Source organism: Leucoraja erinacea, chromosome 8 (genome assembly GCF_028641065.1).
Source record: "Leucoraja erinacea ecotype New England chromosome 8, Leri_hhj_1, whole genome shotgun sequence".
Taxonomy (NCBI): Eukaryota; Metazoa; Chordata; class Chondrichthyes; order Rajiformes; family Rajidae; genus Leucoraja; species Leucoraja erinaceus.
Genome location: NC_073384.1, coordinates 13,528,204 through 13,551,765, shown reverse-complemented (window position 1 = coordinate 13,551,765; position 23,562 = coordinate 13,528,204). Strand labels below are relative to the sequence as shown.

The 23,562-nt window shown below is 46.1% G+C and overlaps 1 protein-coding gene across 1 annotated transcript; it reads left to right on the top strand.

The window, feature by feature from the left end:
• Window positions 1-2,477: 2,477 nt before the first annotated feature.
• On the top strand, window positions 2,478-21,959 carry LOC129699333 (ribonuclease T2-A-like). The gene is made up of 10 exons (XM_055639007.1): window positions 2,478-2,622; window positions 9,614-9,729; window positions 12,853-12,913; window positions 14,182-14,243; window positions 15,161-15,218; window positions 16,011-16,075; window positions 18,617-18,730; window positions 20,547-20,592; window positions 20,691-20,765; window positions 21,677-21,959. The coding sequence occupies exons 2-10, from the start codon at window positions 9,668-9,670 to the stop codon at window positions 21,866-21,868; spliced, it is 735 nt and encodes a 244-aa protein (XP_055494982.1). The 5' UTR covers window positions 2,478-2,622; window positions 9,614-9,667; the 3' UTR covers window positions 21,869-21,959.
• The last annotated feature ends 1,603 nt before the right edge of the window (window positions 21,960-23,562 follow it).

Genomic DNA, 23,562 nt, shown 5'->3' with positions numbered 1-23,562 from the left:
TCTTTGGTCACATGGTACACACGGAGCGTTAATCACGTGGTGCCCGGCGACGCGTAGATCACGTGGTGTCCGGCGATGCGTTGATCACGTGGTGAGCGAGAGGCAGGTACAATCAAAGATCTTTGGGTAGAATGACATCATCACGCTGCATGACGCCATCACGCCCGCCGCCCCCTGCTGGCGTGAGGGTTCATAAGGTCATGGGATAGGAGTAGAATTAGGCCATACACCCTACTGGGATGTGTGAGGAATGCCATCAGCCGGAAACAGTTCAGCATGCTCTAGTTGCATGTAGAAGATATGCAACAGAAAGAAGAGTTTTGATCAATGAAATGAAGAAAATTGGAATGACAGATATATCAGAAAAGAACATTCTAGAGTATGGAGGGGAAGGAAAAGGAGTAAATTTGTTGTTTAATTTCTTGAGGGCCTCTGGCCTTATAAAAAGGATATAAAGTAAAGACATGAGGACTGTGGAGTGAAGCCAGAAGGTGGCAGCAATGCAACATTGTGGATGCCGGCTGCCGTAAAACTCCGAAGAAGAAGAATTAGGCCATTCGGCCCATCAAGTCTACTCCGCCATTCAATCATGGCTGATCTATCTCTCGCTCCTAACCCCATTCTCCTGCCTTCTCCCCATAACCCCTGACACTAGCACTAATCAAGAATCAATCTATATCTGCCTGCACTGTGGGAGGATGGTGTTGACCTTGTTGGTGTTGGTTGGGAGCCAGGCTTCACCCTCACCTCTCCTCTCCCACTACATGCTCCACACACCAAATCCCCACGCCCCATCCCCCTTCCCACAACTTCTTCCACATTGATAGACACAGAGTGCTGGAGTAACTCAGCGGGACAGGCAGCATCTCTGGAGAAAACCAATGGGTGACGTTTCCAGGTCGAGACCCTTCTTCAGACTGAGAGTCAGGGGAGAGGGAGACACAGGGGACGAAGGGAAATGTGGAATAGATCATTGTTAGATAGAAGGTGACAACAAAGCATACAGAGATAACATTTAATCGGGCGGGGGGGAGTCCGAGTCCAACTGGTCAGAGAACTAGGATGTGGAGGGATGAAGACAGAGGAAAAGCAAGGGTTATTTGAAGTTAGGGAAATCTATATTCATACAGCTGTAGTGTAAGCTGCCCAAGCGAAATATGAGGTGGTGATCGTCCAATTTGGGTTGGGCCTCACTCATCTGACAGTGAAGGAGGCCCAGGACAGAAAGGTCAGTGTGGGAATGGGAGGGGGAGTTAAAGTGTTTAGCAACCGGGAGATGAGGTAGGTGTAGCGGCAGATTTTTATATCGTTCAAGAGATTGCTCCCTCTAATTTTATTTTGTCAACATTTTCATGGTTTAGGCAGACTGCGCAGAGATGTTCAGCGAAAAGGTCGCCGAGCCTGCACTTGGTCTCTACGATATATAGGATATCAATATTTTTAGCTTCAAGTAACCCTTGCTTTCCCTCTCTCCCCCACCAGTTCTCTGACTGGTGTCCTGATTAATTTTACCAATTGCATGCCCCGTTGTGAATCTCTGGAATTCTCTGCCACAGAAGGTAGTTGAGGCCAGTTCATTGGCTATATTTAAGAGGGAGTTAGATGTGGCCCTTGTGATTAAAGGGATAAGGGGGTATGGAGAGAAGGCAGGTACAGGATACTGAGTTGGATGATCAGCCATGATCATATTGAATGGCGGTGCAGGCTCGAAGGGCCGAATGGCCTACTCCTGCACCTATTTTCTATGTTCCCTCAGCCTACAATGAACCATTCTGCATTTCCTTGATCGTCGTATGCTTTGATCTCTCGTTTTCACATCTTACCCTTCCCAGGCATAAGCTCAGGGGCGACCGCGCTTTTGTGGTTGCCGTACCTAGACTAGGAAACAACATCCCTCTTCCCATCAGAACTGCCCCCTCCATCAACTCTTTTAAGTCTAGACTTAAAACTTATTTCTACTCACAAGCGTATCTTGAGGTCCTCTGAGGAGCGCTGTATGTATGTATTGTTGATCTATGTACCACTATTTGTAGCACATTAGTACCTGTACTGATGTAAAGAACTGGTCAATTGATTTGACTTGACATATCTTGTCTCCCTCTCCCATGACTCTCAGTCTGAAGAAGGGTTTCGACCTGAAACGTCACCCACTCTGCCTGTCTCGCCGAGTTGCTCCAGCCTCTTTCCGCCATGCAAGAAACCAAACAGTCTTTCCAGGTGAAGCACTTTGTCCAAACATCTGCCTATCACCCCCCCCCACCACCCCCCCCCCCCCCCCCCCCCCCTCCCTCCCCCTCCCTCCCTTCTAATTTGGAGACGCAAGGAACTACAGGTGCGGTGCTGCATTACACAAAAAGACTCAAAGTGCAGGAGTAACTCAGCAGGGCAGGCGTCATCTCTGGGGACACATGGGTGTGTGACATTTCGGGTTGAGGACTGGAGCCCACCTGCCGGTAACCTGGAGCCGCCGCCGCCGTCCTAACCGATCTTTGGTCCTAACTCTCCCTGCCTCCCTTCCTCCCTCCCACTGAGGCGGTGACCAAGGCAGCTCCACCCTCGGCCACCGAGGGAGTAATCAGCTAGCGCGACCTCCCCGTCTCACTGCTGCGACCGGCTGGCTGGGTAAGTGAGTGGATGGCTGGGAGGGGAGAGTGGGGTAGGGGGAGGGGGGGTACCGGAGCGCAGTGTAATTTGCGGATTGAGGGGATCCAGGAGCGGATTGCAAGGTTCTGGGGTAGATTGCGGAGTCCAGGAGCGGGCTGCGGGATCCGGGAGCGGTTTGCAAGGTTCTGGGTCTAGGGATCCAAGGGCGGAATCCGAGAACGGAGTTGCGGGATCCAGGAGCGGGTTTGCAGGGTCCTGGAGTGAAGTGCAAGAGCCAGGAGCGAGATCCATGCGTGGAGTGCGGAGTGCGGGATCCTGGAGCGGGTTTGCAGGGTCCTGGAGTGAAGTGCAGGAGCCAGAAGCGAGATCCATGCGTGGATTACGGAGTGCGGGATCCTGGAGCGGAGTGCGAATCCCGGAGCTGAGTGGGATCCAGGAGTGGATTACAAGGTCCAGGAGCGGGATCAATGGAGAGGCTGTGAGACAGGAAGGGATGGAATTTACAGGTTAACGAGAGGGATAGATGCAGATTGATCACACTGTACTCCAATCCCAATCAGAGATCATTTAATACATTTAATATCCAATTCTGTGTCTGAACTGATGTTTGTCGAGTTTGGGGGAAAGGGGGAGATTTGTAAATGTTGAAAATCTGAAATGAAAACAAACTCAGCAGGTCATGCAGCATCTTTGGAGAGTGTCCCAACGTCAATGTTCACAAATTCAAAAGTTCTAGGTGCAGAATATGGCCATTGGACCCATCAAGTCTACTCCGCCATTCAGTCAGGGCTGACCTATCTTTCCCTCTCAACCTCATTCTACTGCCTTTGCTCCATAACCCCTGACAATCATACTAATCAAGAATTTGTCAACCTCCACCTAAAAAAATAATCTAAATTTCCATTGAATTCACTGCCACTTCGCTTGCCAACTTTCTGCTCTCCATCACGGATTTCTGTCACCCTCTGTGGCGTCTCTCGCCTTTCATAAGGAATTGACTAAAATTTGCCTCAAAGTCCACATTTTTGACTTCCAAATGTCTCCAGCTCCAACTATCTCCATGGCAACACAGGCCTCACACTATCACAGTTAACCCCCCTTCATCCTATCCAACTTTCATCTTCTAAAGCTAACGTCTTTCTATTCTAATAAATGTCTTGAACATAAAACACTAACTATATTTCACATTCTGCACTTGCTGCGTGACCTGCAGCGTGCTTCCAGCATTTTCTTTTTGATTTTATTTGGTAAATTCTTTGGTTTGGTAGTTTCAAAGATGTGGAGAAATTGTGAAACAATCATATTTTTCAGATCTCTTTGAGGAGGCATTTTTTTTTTAATGGGAAGTGCTTTATTTTTCTTTGTTCACGTATAGTGTTGTGCAAGAGAATGAGCGTGACCATGTTCTGCAATACTTGATATCACATGAGTTTGTACCAATATTTCCTATGTCAGCTTAATTCATTAAAAAAAAATTCCAGTTGATTTGTCACAGAACATAGAACAGGACAGCACAAGGACAGGACCTTCAATGTCAGTGCAGAACATGATGCCGAGGGCAACTCTTATCTGCCTCCACACACACTTAGAATAAAGGGGAGGCCATTTAAGACTGAGGTGAGAAAAAACGTTTTCACCCAGAGAGTTGTGAATTTGTGGAGTTCCCTGCCACAGAGGGCAGTGGAGGCCAAATCACTGGATGGATTTAAGAGAGAGTTAGATAGAGCTCATGGGGCTAGTGGAATCAAGGGATATGGGGAGAAGGCAGGCACGGGTTATTGATTGGGGACGATCAGCCATGATCACAATGAATGGCGGTGCTGGCCCAAAGGGCTGAATGGCCTCCTCCTGCACCTATTTTCTATGTTTCTAATCCATATCCCTCCATTTCCTGCTTGTCCCAATGCCTATCCAAACGTCTCTTTAATGCTACTATTGTATCTGCCGCAACCACCTCCCCCGTTGGTGTGTTCCAGGCATTCACCAAAAAAAAAAAATTTGCCCGCGCATCTCCTTTAAATTTGCCCCTCTCACCCCACGGTGAGGTAATTGTCAGCAAGAGTTAGCCAGGTTTTTATTTATTTGTTTGCAAGGATGTAGGGATTGCTACTGTGGCCACCATTTAGTGTCCATCCCTACTTGTCCTTGAGAAGGTTGGTGGGGGTAATTTTCCATTTGGAACCTCTATTCTTGCTGGTGAAGAAATTTCAACAGTGCTGTCAGGGAGGGAGTTCCAGGATTTAGATCTCATGACAATGAACAACAGCCGATGTATTTCCAAAATGTAGAAACAGAGAATCGCAGATGCTGGTTTATACCAAACGTAGGCACAATGAACCATTCTGCAATGAACCGACCCGCAATGTCACCTATCCATTTTCTCCAGTGGTGCTTCCTAACCCACTGATAGTTTTAGAGATACAGCACGGATACAGGCCCTTCAGTCCACCATGCTGAACAGCAATCCCCACACATTAAAGGGCCTGTCCCACTTGCCGATTTTTTCGGTGATTGCCGGCGTCGTATCAGGGTCGCCAAAAGATACTTGAGGAAACACCGTGCGTCAATACGTCATCACGCTGCAGCTTTTTCGGTGATCTGATATGTCAGTCAATGATGCCGGCAGTCGCCGAAAAAATCTTACCCGCACTAGAGACAATTTACAATGATACCAAGCCAATTAACATACAAACCTGTACATCTTTAGAGTATTGTATTCGTATTGTATTCAAATTTATTGTCATTGTCTCAATTAGAAACAACGAAGTGAATTTCCCTTTACAGTCAGTATCATAAAAATAAATAAATAATAAATATTAAAACATATTAAAAAATTAAAATAGAATTTAAAAAAAAGCACAAACACAGAAAGTCCACGACACAACACAACACAGTGGCACCAAGGTGAGGAAGGCACCATAGTCCAGCCAGCCTCCCCTCCGATCTTCCCAGATGTTCATCCGTGGTCGGGGCCTTCCGAGCACCCGCAGTCGCCGCCCCGGACGGCCCGATGTTCAGGCCCTCACTCCGGGCTGGTGGAACCCCGACGCCGAACCCCGATGGTGAGCATCCTCCTCCTCAGCGGCCCGGACCTCCTGATCAGCCGCCTCCCACTGCCGGAGTCTGCAGCTCCTGAGTCCACAGGCCGAGCCGGGTAGAGTCACAGGACCCCGCGTTGTTGATCAGCGCCGCCCGCGTTGGGAGCTCCGCAAACCGCAGCTCCATGATGTCGGTGCAGCAGGTCCAGCACTCCGGGCTCCAGACTGCGACCCCTGGTACGGCATCGCCAGCCCCGCGATGTTCCAGCGCTGTCCCGCCGCTGCTGGAGCTCCGGTCGATCCCGGCAGGAAAGGCCGCGCCAATCCAGGTAGGTATGAGGGGAGGGGGGGGGGGGCGAGGACGCGACTCGAATAATAGTCGCGTCCTCACCAGGAAGCGGCTGAAGGACGGTATCCCCCGCACCGTGCCCTCTTCCCCCACATAAAGACATTAAAAAATCATAAAAAACACACATCAACATAAGTAAAAATACAAAAAAACAAAAAGATACCCGGCTGAATCTTTAGAGTGTGGGAGGAAACCAAAGATCCTGGAGAGAAGCTACACAGATGCTATGTCGCTCTTCCAGGGAGATGCTAAATGCATTTCGTTATCTCTGTACTGTACACTGACAATGGCAATTAAAATTGAATCTGAATCTGAATCTGAATCTGAATCTGAGATCACGGGGAGAACGTACAAACTCCGTACAGAGAAGCACCCGTAGTTAGGATCAAACCCAGGTATCTGTTGCTGTTTTACACTGCCACGTGTAAAGTGGCAACTCTACCGCTGTGCCTCCCGAGTTACAGCACTTTATGTCTATCACCTGATGTTTTTACAATTTAGGGTGGTGGAGAACCTGCTTAGGTAGGGGTCATGTGTTTGGGAAGTGCTGTCTAAGCTACCTTGGTAACTCCAGTGCCTTCTGTATGGCATGCATTATAGCAATGGTGTGTTGGTGGTGGTGAGGATTAACGTTTAGTGTGTTGGATGGCGTGCCAGTCCTGTTGACTATCATGAAGCCACACTTGTCCAGGCAAGTGGAGAATATTCAGTCATGCTTCTGACTTGTACCTTATAGAGTGTGGATAGGCTTTGGGGTACCAGGAAGTGAGTGACTGACTGCAGAATGCCCAGCCGCTCGATTTATGTAGGTTTTATGCTTGGATATTGAACATAAACCTGTATTTAGTCTGAAGAAGGATCTCAACCCGAAACATCGCCCATTCCTTCTATCCAGAGATGCTGCCTGTTTTGTGTCTATCTGCGGTGTAAACCAGCATCTGCAGTTCCTTCCTACACATTTAATCTTTGCTTTCCATTTTTCTGGGATGTTGGGGGATTTTGGCGATGATAAGGCCTTTGAATGTTGAGGATATCAATCAATCAATCAATCAATCAATCAACCTTTATTGTCATCTTGCAAGCAACAGTTGTACAGTGCAAAATGAAAAGACGTTTCCCAGGGGATAGCGGAGCATCGCACATGAAATTTAAAACGTTTCACACATAATAACACTAAAAACAATCCAGTCCCTGATGGAACAGTATAAATAAATAGTTAAAAGCAGGTAAAACACAACGTTAAAATACAATAAACCAATCATAAAAATGGCCGGGACAGCTGATTTGAGTGGCCAGTGCCAGTTATTAAAGTGGCCAGTGCCAGCCACAGAATCAAGTGACTGTGAGTACAGAGTGATTGTTTAGCAGCTTCACAGCCTGTGGTAGGAAGCTCTTGCCTGATGGCAGGAGATCCAGGTGTATGTGGAGGGGGTGCAGTTTGTCCTTAGCAATTCTCTGAGCTTTTTTCAGACAGCGGCTCTGGAACAGTTCTTGTACCGAGGGTAGGGAGACGCCAATGATCCTCTCTGCTCCCCTCACTACCCTCTGCAGAGCCTTCCTGTCCGAGCAGTTGCAGGTGGAGTACCACGTATTTATGCAGTACGTGAGTACAGACTCCACCGTACCCCTGTAGAAAGTCCTGAGGGAGTTGGTGGGGAGTGAGGCCTGTTTTAGTATCCTCAGGAAGTGCAGTCGCTGATGGGCCCGTTTGACAGTCCCAGTGGTGTTCCTGGACCAGGTGAGGCTGTCTGTAATTTGCACACCGAGGACCTTTATGCTCTCCACTCTCTCCACTGCAGTGCCACTGATGTTGAGGGGTGTATGCTTTGGCTGCGCCCTCCTGAAGTCGACAGCCATCTCCTTCGTTTTGTCGACATTTAATTCTAGCAGCTTTGGTTGGTGAATGGTCTGGATGGTATTGGCAAATAAAGTCAATTTAAGTGGGAATGCGAGTGGAGTAAACAGTTTGAAGAGTGCTGTGTTTAGTATCATCTGTCCTTGTCCAGAATTATTCTTACAACAAAAAGATTACCCAAAATGGGGATGTAGCACTGGCGTTTGAGCAATATTACATCACAATCTATGTTCTCGCAAATATAACCACAGTGAATATTTCAAAATACCTCATTGGAGTGCAAAAAACAATTAAAAACATGCACTCAAACAAAAACTGTTGTAACATGACACAAAGTTCATTCAAACATGAGCTTGGTGTAATACAAATCATTTTGTATTTGATATTGAATGAAACAATATCCTGCAAAACAGTGGCATTGAAAACAATTAACTTTTACGTCCCTTTCTCTTTACATATTTCTCAAGCAAGTGTTCCTGTCCCTTTTGTTGAAAGGAGGAAGAGGTACAGAGTAGGAAGTCTTGCGACAGCTGTTAAGGGTGTTGGTGGGTCCACATCTGGACTATTGCCCATACCTCTGGTCTCCCAATTTACAGAGGGAGAAGCTTGAATTGGAAACAAGACAGAGAAGGTTCACGAGGTTATTACCCTGGGATGATGATAAGTTGTGCAAATCGGGAAAAAGTAGGAAACTTCTCTCAAAATGGTTTCTACTTAACATAAACCCTTATAGGACGTGTGGGCCAGCGACGAAGGCTTGATGTGAAGATCAAAGTTGGCTGCGTGGAATCACTGTCGTTGATTGTCAGAATTCATATCTCCAATCATTGCTTCAGTTCCTCAATTATACGGAGGAAAGAGTGTCTTCATTTATCCACGCCTCTTTTACGCCCTCCATGGGTGCATTGAAGCAATAATCGAAGAGATAGTTGAGTGTTGTGAGTCTAGTTGTGTCACTAATCTGCTTACATCGAGCTTTCAGAAAAATGTAGAATGATCATGAACATATCATGTACGTTAATGAAAGTGGTTGGGGCAAGGCCTTGCCAAGATGGCCATGCACGGGTCCAGGCAGTCATGGGTCTGTCCGACTGCCTTCCCCAGTTCTGGGCCTGCGTCCGTGCCCGCGTGTCCCTGGAGAGGGAACATGCGGTGTCCACAGAGATGCTGCCTGACCAGCTGAGTTACTTCAGCATTTTGTGTCTATTTTCGGCATAAACCAGCATCTGCAGTTCCTTCCTACAAACTTCTTAATTCTGTTTTGTGGAAACAGACTTTTCGGCCCACCAACCCAGCACCAAACAACAATCACCCATACACTAGTTCTATCCTACACACTGGGCCAATTAACCTACAAACCTGCATGTCTTTGGAATGTGGGAGGAAACTGGAGAAATCCATGAGGTCTCAGGGAGAATGTGCAAACTCCGTACAGACAGCACCCGTAATCGGGATCGAACCCGGGTCTCTGGCGCTGTAAAGGAGTATCTCTACCACTGCGCCACCGTGCAGCAGCATAACAGGCCTGTAAACACAATAGTCATAGGTAAAATATAATAAACACAAATTCAAGAAGGTTGTCTGTCTGACGATCGGAAGGCAAAGCCAGTATGGTTCCTGCGTCAATGATCACAATGAATCCATGGTCCATGAAGGAGCTGGGGTCATTGGAAAGAGAGAGCATCTGTGTCTGGGTCTGTGGTTTCCGCGGCAACGGTCGAGCCTGCATTAACCCCCCCCCTCCCCATTTGCATCTTCTTGTTGCAGGTCAGGTTGACGTGAAACGACTTCTCACAAAGGATCTACAAACCCGAGGGAACCATGTTTGCCTGGATGTTGCTGCCCCTGTTCATCGCCCTTATTCTCCCCGAAACTTCGGACAGGTATGTGACAGAGAGGAAGCCTGAGGGATTGGTTCAAAAATAGTGATGGAACCTGCCTCGAAGTGACAGGATATGATCAGGGCCGGCCTCTCCCTCCCTCGTGTTCTTTCTTAGAGGAAGAACAAGGTGCATGGAAGAATCTGCTTTTTTTTTTGTTGTTTAGCTTACATTATTGTCACCTGATTTTATTGCGTGCTATCCAGACAATACAAGATTACAATCGAGCCATCCATACTGTTTGAGTTTAGTTTATTGTCACGTGTACCGAGGCGCAGTTAAAAGCTTTTTGTTGCATGCTCACCAATTAGTGGAAAGAGAATACATGATTACAATCAAGCCATCCACAGTGTACAGGTCCATGGTAAAGGGAATAACGTTTAGTGCCAGATTAAATCCAGTAAAGTCTGATTTAAGATAGTCAAAGCGTCCCCGATGGTAGCTCTGGACCACTCTCTCTAGTTGTTGATAGAATGGTTCAGTTGCCTGATAACAGCTGGGAAGAAACTAAATTAGCATCAGTTAAATGTAAAGTTTTAAAAGAATTGTAGGAAGGTGTAAACCTGTGTGCTGTAGTTTCCAGCACTGAATGCAGGCCAATCAGCCTGTTCTTCTTCCTTAGTGAGCTGCGAATGATGGGAGGATAAGTTAATTGGTGACTTTACAGTTCAAGGTACAGCATATAAAATCAACAGGTCATATTAAACCTTCATAAAACACACTTCGACACAGCTGGTGTATTGTCTCCCCTGCCTGGCACCAGAGTTTAGAGTTCAGAAAAGGACACAAAATGCTGGAGTAAATCAGCGGATCAGGCAGCATCTCTGGAGTAAATGGACAGGTGACGTTTCGGGTCGGGACACTTCTTCAGTCTGAGGAAGAGTCCTGACTCAAAACATCACCTATCCATTTTCTCCAGGGATGCTGCCCGACCCGCTGAGTGACTCCAGCACTTCTTCAGACTGATTGTAGATCAGTGGTTGGGATTTGCTGTGGAGAAGAAGTACAAAAAGCTACCTTACATAGAACTGGGAGAAACTTTCTCCTTAAAGAGAAGAAAGTTGAGAAAATTCAAGAGGTGTTCAAAATTATAAAGGGATTTCATAAGGCAAATGGGGAAAATACATTTCCATAAGTTCATGGTGAGAAGATTAGATTATCAGACGATAATCTGATTGTTTTTTAGTCAGATGATTCTTAGAAAGCTTGCAAAGAGATATTAGAATTTTATTTTAATACAGTCCCCTGGCAAGTGCTACCTTAAGGTCGTTTCAATGTTTTGTTTAGTTTAGAGATACAGTGCAGAAACAGGCCCTTTGGCCCACCGAGTCCACACCGACCAGCGATCCCTACACATTCACATTATCCTACTCACACTAGGGACAATTTTGTTCATTTCTATACCAAACCAATTAACCAACAAACCTTTGGAGTGTGGGAGGAAACGACGATCTCTGAGAAAACCCATGCGGTCATGGTTAGAACGTGCAAACTCTGTACAGACAGCACCCATAGTCGGGATCAAAACCAGGTCTCTGGCGCCGTAAGACAGCAACTCTATCTGTGCACCACTATGCCGCCCCACTCTGATGTGTTATATGATTCTGAGAAAGCTTGCAAAGAGAAATTAGAATTGTATTTTGACACAGTGCTCTGGATTGCACTACCTTAAGGCAGATTCAGTAGCAACTCTTTAAGAAGAACTGTGTTCATATTTGAAATAGAACAAAGACAACAGGGAAAGAGCAGAATGGAGAAGGCTTCCAATGAGCTGGCAACAGTGTGATAGGCAAAATTGCTTCCTCTTCCGTAGTAGTTCTTGAATTACCTGAAGGCTGATTTGAGCTTTGCACTAAGTGATTGGTTCTAAGTGAACAATTTTACCCCCTCTTTCCCTCAGCCCCCATCCAGTAAGGTTCAATTAATCAAAGTTGTTTTTTTTGCACATGTGCAAAGTGCAAACGCTTTGAAAGAAATCCTTTTCTTACAAACAGTCCAGTAGAGTATGGCCATACCTAAGCACATTCCTCATTAGCAAATTGTACAGAAATAGACAACTGATCCCACATGGAAGCGGTACCATGTTTTGCCGCCTTGTCTAAGTCCAGTCTGCGCACTAGATGCTGCCCATTCCAGGCAAGCCCCAGGCTGCTAAAGGGCCTCCAGCCGTCGCCTTCCCTTAGACGTGTGGATCGACCTGCGGACCGACATCCCGCTCCTCGCCAGTCCACCTTTGTGCCCTGGGGGTGCCACCCACAGCCAACCTTGAGGGCGTGGTAGGCCAGACCCTGGCTCCCTCTCCTCTCCTGTCAGCCTTGCCCCACCCCTGTCGTGTCTGTCGTCGTCGCCGGCTCCATCCTCTCGGTCTCCGGTCTTCGGGGGATGAGCTCGGCGGGCTCCCCCTGCAGGTTACGGTCCGCTGGGTCTTGCGTTCGGCCATGGGGGACCGGCCCAGCGGCCACCCTCCTGGCTCCACTCAGTTTACTTTAGTTCAAAGAAACAGCGGGCGAAAAAGCCCTTCGGCCCATCGAGTCCGCGTCGACCTGCGATCCCCTCACATTAACATCAACCGACACACACTTGGGACAATTTTATTTGACATTTAAACCAAGTCCATTAACCTACAAACCTGTATGTCTTTGGAGTGTGGGAGGAAACCGAAGATATCGGAGAAAATCCACGCAGCCCACAGTAGGAATGTACAAACTCCGTACAGACAAGCACATACCCGGGTCTCTAGTGCTGTGAGGCAGTAGCTCTACCGCTGTGCCACCGTGCCTCCCACTTCTCAGGCTGAAGTTGGCCAACTGGGATCCCAAACCTGGGATTACCTGATCTGTTTTTCTTCAATGATTCAATACATTGATTCAATGCTACTTTATTGTCATATGTACCTAAGTATGGCGAAATACTTTGTTTTGCATACAACTTGGTAAAATCATACAGCAGATCTCACCGGGGCAGTACACAAGTGTCGCCACGTGTTGGCGCCAACAACGTTACGAAGGTTATTGGCGTGGCGTAATTCAGGCTTTATAAAGTTGAAATCTCTGGAAAAGTTGAATTGTGGAACGTTAAGTGATAAAGTATATGAAGTGGCTAAGTGCAGTGTCTGATCTCTTGCAGTGCAAGTCATCCGTGGCACCTCCTCATCTTGTCTCAGCAGTGGCCACAGACCGTCTGTTTGGTGAGTGCAAGTTTTGTGAGGTGGATTTTTAAGTTTTCTGTACACGTCCTTGCGCTGAAATTTAAAGATGCAGCAGCTTCCACTAGTGGGAGAGTCGACTAGAGGCCATAGCCTCAGAATAAAAGGACGTTCCTTTAGGAAGGAGATGAGGAGGAATTTCTTCAGTCAGAGGGTGGTGAATCTGTGGAATTCATTGCCACAGAAGGCTGTGGAGGCCATCAACAAATATTTTTAAGGTGGAGATTGATAAATTCATGATTAGGTAGGGTGTCAGGGGTTATGGGGAGAAGGCAGGAGAATGGGGTTGAGAGGGAAAGATAGATAAGCCATCATTGAATGACAGGGTAGACTTGATGGGCCGAATGGTCTAATTCTGCTCCTAGAACTTATGAAGCTTCTGAGATTCAAATGCACAAAATCTGACTGTTATCATGTTTTAGAAACATAGTAAATGGGACCATTCGGCCCTTCGTGTCAGCACCACCATTCAATATGATCATGGCTGATCATCCAGAATCAGTACCCCGTTCCTGCTTTCTCCATATATCCCTTGATTCCGTTAGCCCTAAGAACTATAACGCTCTCTTGTAAACATCCAGTGAATCAGCCTCCACCTCCTTCTGTGGCAGAGAATTCCACAGATTCCAAACTTTCTGGGTGAAAACGTTTTTCCTCCTCTCAGTCTTAAATGGCCTACCCCTTAATTCTTAAACTGTGACCCCTGGTTCTGGACTCACCCAACATGGGGAACAGTTTTCCTGCGTTTAGCCTGTGCAATCCCTTAAGAATTTTGGAGGAATTCTGTCCTTGTAAGTGGCATATTTTAATTACTGAATATTTTCCCACAACCTATTTAAATCAAACCCGCCCGTGCGTGTCAGCAGAACTTTAATGGGAATTTGCCTGAGATTGCAGCTTCCGCTTATTGGAACCGAATGACTCATTTCAAGCATGTGACAGTGTTTTTGCTCCTGAGCGTATGCTACCTGTTTCCACGCTGGATCTCTAAAGTCTAAAGTAAAGTAAACTTGCCACAACTTGATATTTTCTTGGCTTGGCGTGGTCTCTACTTCAGAATAACGAGAGGCTTGTTCCAGGACAAATTATCATATTTCCCTTTTTGAGCACAGCTATGATTGCAAAGGTTGTGTTTACATTACATAAAAAAATAATTAGAGGCCATGACACTGTCATCATCAAGAGATGGGATCTCGCATCACCCAAAGTCTGTTGGTATTGTAAAGGGCCGTTGTCTTTCCCTTCTCTAGATGGCAAGCGAGGCGTGCAAAGTTCCTCGTGCTGTTGACTACTGGACTGTGCATGGGCTCTGGTGAGTAGATACCTCATTTCATGGTCTTGTCCAAATACGTTGCTGTGTTGAATTCCTAGTTCAGTGACTGCATAGTGTTTACAAGTAATTCTCAGCCAACTACATCTTAGTTTAGTGTAGGAAGGAACTGCAGATACTGCTTTAAACCGAAGATAGACATGAAACGTTGGAGTAACTCAGCGGGACAGGCAGCATCTCTGGAGAAAAGGAATGGGGTCGAGACCCTTCTTCAGACTGAGAGTCAAGTGAAGGAGCTGCTGCAGCACAGCACCGGAGCCCCAAAGTTCAGTCCTGACCTCAAGTGCTGTCTGTGTGGAGTCTGCACCTTCTCCCTGTGACCGCATGGACCGCAGGCATCCATGTTGTCCTGAGATGCCGCCTGAATCACTGAGCTACTCCAGCACTCAGTGTCTACTTTTGTTAACACCAACATCTGGAGTTCCTTGTTTCTATATTTTAGGGCGGCACAGTGGCGCAGCGGTAGAGTTGCTGCTTTACAGCGCCAGAGACCCGGGTGCATTTCCGGTTTCCTCCCACACTCCAAAGTCGGACAGGTTTATCGGTTAATTGGTTGGTGTCAATGTAAATTGTCCCTTGTGTGTAGTATGGTGTTAGTGTGCTAGTTGACGCGGACCCAGGTTGAAGGGCCGTATCTCTAAACTGGGGGGCTGTATGTTGTCTTTACTTTGTGCTATTTCATCAACTTGATTTTGTGTGCGTGTGTGTGTGCGTGTGTGTGTCCGTGTGTGTGTGTGCGTGTGCGTGCGCGTGTGTGTGCGCGTGTGTGTGCGTGTCCGTGCGTGTGTGCGCGTGTGTGTGCGCGTGTGTGTGTGCATGCGTGTGTGTGTGTGCACATGAAAACAATCAAAGTAAATTGGATAACGGAAAACAAATGTGTATGTGTTTTTCCCAATTAGGCCCAAAAGAGCCCAGATGTGCAATAATTCCTGGCATTTCAACATAAACAATGTGCAGGTAGGTATTCAGCTTCTTCCATAGCAGGGTTAGTTTGTTATCTTGCATTTACTTATTTGACTCAACACGATGCATTTGCTTGAAATAACAAGAAGGGTTTACTCTTTTGGTTAAAGTCAACTTAATAGTTACTTTGTGCATGAAGTAACTGCTGGTTTACGCTGAAGATATTTACGCTGAAAATAATTGGCTTTGGTGAAATTGTAAATTGTCCCTAGCGTGTAGGCTAGTGCTAGTATACGGGCTGATCGGCACGGACTCGGTGGGCCGAAGGGCCTGTTTCCGCGCTGTATCTCTAAAGTCTGAAGGAAATTCCTGTTTTTAGGTCCACGGCATACTCAGAATGGAACAAGACCTTAGATTTAAAGCTAAGGTACTTTCACTGGGACTATTTGCCTGCATCACAGTGGTCCAAACCCCTGGCCTTCAGACAGGAGCAATCCTACCTTGTAAACCCACGGATTCGGAGAGCTGAGTAGGCTAAGGGATAAGATCGGCTGTGCACTGGAAGGTTTCTACATTCATTTCTACTCCGTTTGAAACCCACTCTTTGAACTCTGTAGTAGGTTGTTCCATGACGGCCCCTGGCAGTCAGTCGGTTTGGTTTGGTTAGTTTCATTAGTTTAGTTTATTGTCACGAATACTGCGGAACAGTAAAAAGCTGTTGTTGCGTGCTAAGCAGTCGGCAGAAAGACAATACATGGTTACAATCGAGCCGTTCACAGTGTACAGATCCATGATAAGATACATGATACGTTACATAAGGTGCATGATTTTGCTGTTTATTTGCAGGACATTTTATCTGACATGGAGCAATATTGGCCTGATGTGATCCATCCCAATAGTACTCAGCTCTGGTAGGTTTATTGTTAATTGCCAGGTTTTCAATGCTGGTTGTTCACAGCTGGTCTGGACAAGACCAAATCCTGGGCGTGTGCACTTTGGTGGTATTCATCTTTCAGACCGATACATTGATTGAAACATACAGCATGGCAACAGGCCATATGGCCCACCGAGTCCACGCCGACCATCCATCACCCATTCACGCTAGTTCTATGTTATCCCACTTTCTCGTCCACACCCTGCACTCTCTGTGAAATATACAGAGGCCAATTAACCTAAAAACTCACATGTCTTTGGGATGTGGGTAGAAATCCGTTTTGTAGGTAGAAGGTCCGTTTCTATCAATCCATCATTGAAAGCATCATCACCTCCTCAATCACAGTCTGGTACGGTAACACCGATAGTCACTCACTACACAGAATACAGCGCATTGTCTCCAAGGCCTCCAGGATCATCAACTCCCCCCTCCCCTCAATCCATTCCATTTATCTCCAACGTACCTCAAAACGGGCAAAAAAGATCATCTCGGACCACTCCCATCCAGCAAATCACCTTTTTCAGTCTCTCCCTTCAGGGAGGCGCCTCAGGTCACTTGCTACTAAAACCACCCGCTTTAAAAACAGTTTCTTCCCCTCAGCAATAAGAACTCTCAATTCCGTCCAATAATCAGACAATAATATGACTTTTGATGTATACAGTGTCTTGTCTATGGTCTTTGTTTGGTTTTTGCACTATGTATTGTTGGTGAGATTTGTGATTTGTGATGTGGTATGGATGCACTTTATTACGGTGATCTGTGTTATTAGTGGTATGTAACTAAAGCAGTGTACCATCATGTACCGAACCCAAATACCACCAACCCTGGTTGCGTGGCAAATAAAGATTCTATTCTATTCTGTATATCCATGCGTTCGCAGGGAGAACGTGCAAACTCCGCACAGACAGCATCCGAGGTCAGGATTAAACCCAGATCTCTGGCGCTGTGAGGCAGTGGCTCTACCAGCTGCACCACTGTGACGCCCTATCTGAGATCAATAATCTATTTGTATTAGAAACATAGAAAATAGGTGCAGGAGTAGGCCATTCCGCCGTTCGAGCCAGCACCGCCATTCAATATGATCATGGCTGATCATCCAAAATCAGTACCCCGTTCCTGCTTTCTCCCCATATTCCTTCATTCCGTTATCCCTAAGAGCTATATCTAACTCCTCTTGAATACATCCAGTGAATTGGCCTCCACTGCCTTATGTGGCAGAGAATTCCACAGATTCACAACTCTGGTTGTCCTCATCTCAGTCCTAAATGTCCTAGTCCCAGTTTAAGGCAGCAATTCTACCGCTGCATCACCGTGTATAGTGTGGTCAATATGTGGAACAAGATGCTATAGAAAGCTTTAGAAAAGGATATACTTACAGCTTTAGAAGAATTTGAACAGATATATGGATAGGAAGTTGTTTTGAAGGATAAGGTCCAAATGGAGGCAAATGGAACTACCTCAGAATGGGCTGAACGACCTTCACAAGTTATAGTAGAATTAGTCCATTTGGCCCATCGAGTCTACTCTGCCGTTCAATCATGGCTGATCTCTGCCTCCTAATTCCTGCCTTCTCCCCGTAATCCTTGACATCCGTTCTAATCAAGAATTTGTCTATCTCTGGCATTTTTCCATGTTATATAGCTCTATGGCTCCATGACAGTGGCATCAAGGTAAAAGATCAGCCATTGTGACAGCAGGCAACGAGGGGCTGAATGGCCTTCTACTCCAATTTTTCATGTCCTTAAATGGAACTGGGAGTTGTTAGAAGTGACCAAAGAGGTGGTTTTTGAGAAGAGGTGGCCACGTGTCATAGTCGTAGAGTCAGGCAGCACGGAAACAGGCCCTTTGGCACAACTTGCCCATGCCGACCAAGATGCCCCATCTACCCTCGTCCCACATACCCCCATTTGGCCCATGTCCCTCTAAACCTTTCTTATCCATCTTGCTGTCCAAATGTCTGCAGAAAGGTCTCGACCCGGAACGTCACCTATTCGTTTTCTCCAGAGATGCTGTCTGACCCGCTGAGATACTCCAGCTTTTTGTGTCTTTCAAAATTGTCCCTGCCTCAACCAGCAGCTTTTCTAGCAGTTCTTTCCATATACCTTCTAGGTGTGGCGAGAAACTTCAGAACTTGGTATGAGCTGATAAAAGTGCATGACCCTCACAGCATAATAAGTTGAACCCAGACACGCAAGGATAGATCTAACAGAGGATAGATAACAAACTGCTGGAGTAACTCAGCGGGACAGGCGGCATCTGTGGAGAGAAGGAATTGTTGACGTTTCGGGTCGAGACTCTTTTACACAAGACTCTTCGATACCCTTCGTCTGACCCGAAACATCACTCATTCCGTCTCTCCAGAGATGCTGCCTGACCCGCTGAGTTACTCCAGCATTTTGTGTCTATCTTCGATTTAAACCAGCACATGCAGTGTTTTCCTACACGACAGGTTTAACACGTCTGGTCTCCCATCTGAGGCAACTACCTGACATTGTGGATATGGACCTAATTTTCTCAGGAAACACGAATGGCAGAAGCACGGGACGTGTGCAGCAACGCTGGAGACCCTGGACTCCCAGGAGAAGTACTTCAGTAAAGCGCTGGATCTATACAGAAACCTGGACCTGAGCAGGTAACGCATCTCCTACTTGTCGTTGATCCTCCCTCATCGGCACGGCACAGTGGCGTAGCGGTAGGGTTGCTGCCTTACAGCGCCAGAGGCCCAGGTTCGATCCTGACTACGGGTGCTGCCTGTACGGAGTTTGTACGTTCACCTCGTGACCCGCGAGGGTTTTCTCCAAGATCTTTGGTTTTCTCCCGCACGCTAGATGTACAGGTTTGTAGGTTAATTGGCTTTGTATAAGTGTAAATTGTCCGTAGTGCATGTAGAATGGTGTTGGTGTGCAGAGATTGCTGGCCGGTGGGACAAAGGGCCGGTTTCCGCGCTGCATCTCAAAACTAAACTAAAATCAGAGCAACTTCCAATGGAATAACCTTGCTCCTGTAGGGAATAATACGACCATGTTTTTGCTCAGTCCTCAGGCATATCTATAGCTGACAGCGGATCAATTGAGGCATACACCTGGAGACCTTCAGCTGTCAGTTTTGCATTTAATTTGGTCTAAAGAAGGGTCTCGACCCAAAAGGTCACCCATTCCTTCCCTCCAGAGATGCTGCCTGTCCTGCTGAGTGACTCCAGCATTTTGTACCTATCCTATTTCATGGGCAGACTCCACCCTGATTGTTCTGCCACGCACTAATGCAGAGTAATTCACGTAGAACAGTACAGCACAGTAACCGTCCCTTCGGCCCATAATGTTCGTGCCGAACATGATGCCTAGTGAAACTGATCTCATCTGCCTGTACATGATCCATATTCATCTAGGCCCTGCACTTAACCTGCCTATCCAAAAGCCTTTTAAACGCCACTATCTTATATCCCTCCACCACTACCCCTGGCAGCGCAATCCAGACCCTCACCCCTCTCCCCTTGCGTCTCCATTAAACTTTTCCCTCCTCACCTTATAGCAGGGGTCGGCAACCTACGGCCCCCAGGCCGAATGCGGCCCGTAACCCAAAATCATCTGGCCGGCAGGCGGATTTTACTCCCCATAATCATCCGGCCCGCTGGGCGCCCTGAGCAGCGGCCGAGCGCCATGAGCAGCGAGCTCTGGCTGTACCGCATCCTGCGCAAAGCCACCGGCATGGCCGCGCACCTTCTGTGAACACGTTTAAGCAAGAACTGCAGCTGGAAAAATTGAAGGTAGACAAAAATGCTGGAGAAACTCAGTGGGTGAGACATGCAAGGATTGCATGAGCCTGCCTCACCTGCTGATTTTCCCCAGCATTTTTGTCTACCATCTGTGAACATGTGATTTGATGCCTGTCATCCAGGGCGGGATCCATGTGTACACGTGATAGATGTGGCCCGCCATCCGCTCAGACATGCATCTCGGCCCCTATGCAGAACAAGGTGGCCGACCCCTGCCTTGTAGCTATGCCCTCCGGTGTTGGACATTTCCATCCTGAGAAAAATATTCTGACCAACTCCCCCTATCCATTGCCTCTCGCAATGTTAAACATTTCTATCAGCTCTTCCCTCGTTTACAGGCTACAGCAACCAATTAACCTGCAAACCGTAACATCACTGAGATGTGAGAGGAAACCAGGAGAACTCGCTGTAGGAAGAACGTGCAAACTCCACATGGACACCACCTGCGGTCAGGATTCAACCTGGATCACTGGAGCTCTGAAGCAGCAGTGCCACCTGCTGCACTCGTATACCACCCTAATCTTGCCGGTCAACTAATAGTTTAGTTTGCTTTAATTTATGATCAGAACATCCGTAACCAGCCGTTTTGTCTTATGTTGTACCATAAACCATGATATATATTTCCATTGAGGAATTCATTCCCAACTGATTCATTTTTCTTTGAACCTTTATTTAGTGTTCTTAGGAAGTCTAATATTTTCCCATCGACCAAGTATTATATGGTAAGACATTTAAAACTCTTTAAAATTCAAGCGCCCCATTTTCCTACTGTGATTTTCATACCAAGCCATAACTCTCACCATTACATTCTCATATTTAGGTAGAGCAGATAGAAAATGCTCTTGAATCAGTCCTTGGGGCAACACCGAAGATTCAGTGCATGATGCCTACTAAGGTAATACATGCCTGTATCCTTGTAGTCTGTGTATGTCTTTTAACAAAACCTCCTTTGTGATGAATGATCAAGAATCGATTATTACGGGTGTCAGTGGTTATGGGGAGAAGGCTGGAAAATGGGGTTAGGAGGGAGAGATAGATCGGCCATGATTGAATGGCATAGTAGACAATGGGCCGAATGGCCTAATTCTGCTCCTATCACATGATCTTAGTGTCACTGTGCCGCCCTGTTAAGTGAACATATCAATTTAAAACATTTAAGAAAGAACTGCAGATGCTGGAAAAATCGAAGGTAGACATAAATGCTGGAGAAACTCAGCGGGTGGGGCAGCATCTATGGAGCGAAGGAATAAGTGATGTTTCGGGTCGAGACCCTTCTTCAAACTGATCATTCTGAAGAAGGGTTTCGACCCGAAACGTCACCTATTCCTTCGCTCCATAGATGCTGCCTCACTCGCTAAGTTTCTCCAGCATTTTTGTCCACCTTCAATTTAAAACATTTTTGCTTTTCATACCTTCATATCATATTGCTCTTTAAAGTAAAAATATAAACTTGTATTTATACTTTACTGAATGTGGATATTATGCACGATAGAAATCAGTTTGTGTTTGGAGATTAATCCTTCACTGGAAGCAACACGTTATTTTGTTGATGGCATTGCAAGGCGATTATTCTTGTTATTAGTAAACAGCAACATTTAATCTCACCTTGTCTGGGAATTAACATTAAACCGTGATTTATAATTTGCTATTCCTTGTTAGAATGAACTGTGATCAGAAATGACAAAGTTTTGATTTAGAATAATTCAGTTGAGGCAACTTGCTTTGTAAAACTTTTAAGGAAGAGATGAGCTTGTAATTCAATGGTTTGACTCTGTTTTTTTTTCTCTCTACTTCCCCCGTCCACAGGGAGTGTCAGTGCAAACACTGGGCCAAATTGAATTTTGTTTCACCAAAGAATTTCAGCTGCTGAATTGCACAGAGGGTGTACCCAATGTACACATCTCCAGGGAGGGTGGACAACACAATACGTACACAGAGTATGCTGTGTGTAACCGGAATCTGCAAGTCAGTTATCCTCCTATAGAGCACCTGTACTGAGTGTGAGTGTGTAGTGTGGAAGGGAGTCTGTTTTAATGTCAGTAATGTGCTTCAGATACATTTACAATAAAAGCCGCTTTGTGTCGAGAGATTAACCCTGTTCTGAAACTAAATGGTCATTTTGTTGATAACAATGCAAGCAGATTATGCTGGGGGAAATATCGGGGATTATGCTGGGGCGGTAGAGTTGTTCCTCACAGCGCCAGAGACCCGGGTTTGATCCTGGCTACAGGTGCTTTCCGTGTGGAGTTTGTACGTTCTCCCTGTGACCCGAGTGAGTTTTCTCTGAGAGCTCCGGTTTCCTGCCCCACTTCAAGAACATACAGGTTTTAGGCTAATTGTAAAATTGTCCCTAGAGTGTGGGATAGCGTTAGCGTGCGGGGATAGCTGGTCAGCATCGACTCGATGGGCCGAAGGGCCTGTTTCCGTGCTGTATCTCTAATTAAAAACTAGTCTCTTTGATGCGCTGAGGAATACTAATCGTTAATGTACCTTTCGTGTTAAAACTTGACAAAGCTGTCAGCTTATCTACACAATCAGATTTTAACACACACCTGGATGGTCAGTTCAGAGTTTTCAAAGAAAATATCGATGCTTCATTTTGAATTTCTACAATTTATATATTTTTTATCTTCAGCCAGTATTCAGGAATTTCTATTTTTGAAGATTTTAATAGATTGTAGTAAATAAATGCTTTATTACTGCTAAAATATTTTGCACCTCTGTTCCTTTTTAGTCTCTAGTCTCAGTTTAACTTTACAGTGTAACAGAGGGTCCAGTTTATTTTGTCATGACATTAGTTTTGAACAAAGTATTTAATCATTGAGGTGGCACCAAATGTTTATGCAGCATTGGCGAGTCCACAACTGAAGTGTTTGATCTAATTCTGGTCACAGTGGTTTGGGAAGGAAGTGAAATTCTTGAAGATGTTGTCGTAGGGATGGTTCCAGTGTCTGGAGACTTCAGCTACAAACTTATAGTGGATAATTGAGGTTGTGTGAGCTATAGTTCTTGAAGAAGACTAGATCTGGAGATTGATAGCCTTGACAGGTAAACGAATGACAGGCTGAAGTAGGGCCCTGATCCAAAACGTCACCTATCCATGTTTCCAGAGATGCTGCCTGACCCGCTGAGTCATTCCAGCACTGTTTTTCTTAGTAAACCACCATCTGCAGATCCTCATCACTAAATGAATGGTGGCTTTTCCCATTATCTAATGTTTCCAGGGCTAAGGGGGCACATATTTAAACCAAAGAGCCATGGATAGGAGGACGATGTGAGGAAAAACTTACAGGGGTATTCGCTGCAGGGGCAACACTAACGCACAATTCTCCAGAGGTAGGTTCTTGGTCTTACACGTGTGACTTCCTCACAGTGGGCACAGAAATGTGACTCAGTCAGATGGCAAAACTCCCATTATAAAAGGTCTCTCACTGTTGGTTTGAGTTTATCATTGGTTTTGGAAGAGAGGAAGCAATGTTTCAAATGTGAATTGTTTCCTCCTGTTCGCTTATACACATACCTCTGATCAATTTATGGGTTTTACTCTCTGCTATTTGAACTCAAGGTTTTCCACAGAATGGTTAAATCAATCCCAAAGCCCAGAAGAGGTTATGGGAACTATTCGGTGTCTGCTAATGTCACTAATGCAATTTATATTTTTCAATAATTCTAATACATTCTCTGTCTGGAAT

Excerpts from the sequence above, each read along its gene's own strand:
- LOC129699333 (XM_055639007.1), top strand. The coding sequence starts at position 9,668 with ATGTTTGCCTGGATGTTGCTGCCCCTGTTCATCGCCCTTATTCTCCCC. Across the intron at positions 14,244-15,160 it reads TGGACTGTGCATGGGCTCTG|GCCCAAAAGAGCCCAGATGT; the intron begins GTGAGTAGATAC and ends TTTCCCAATTAG. Across the intron at positions 16,076-18,616 it reads CCCAATAGTACTCAGCTCTG|GAAACACGAATGGCAGAAGC; the intron begins GTAGGTTTATTG and ends TAATTTTCTCAG.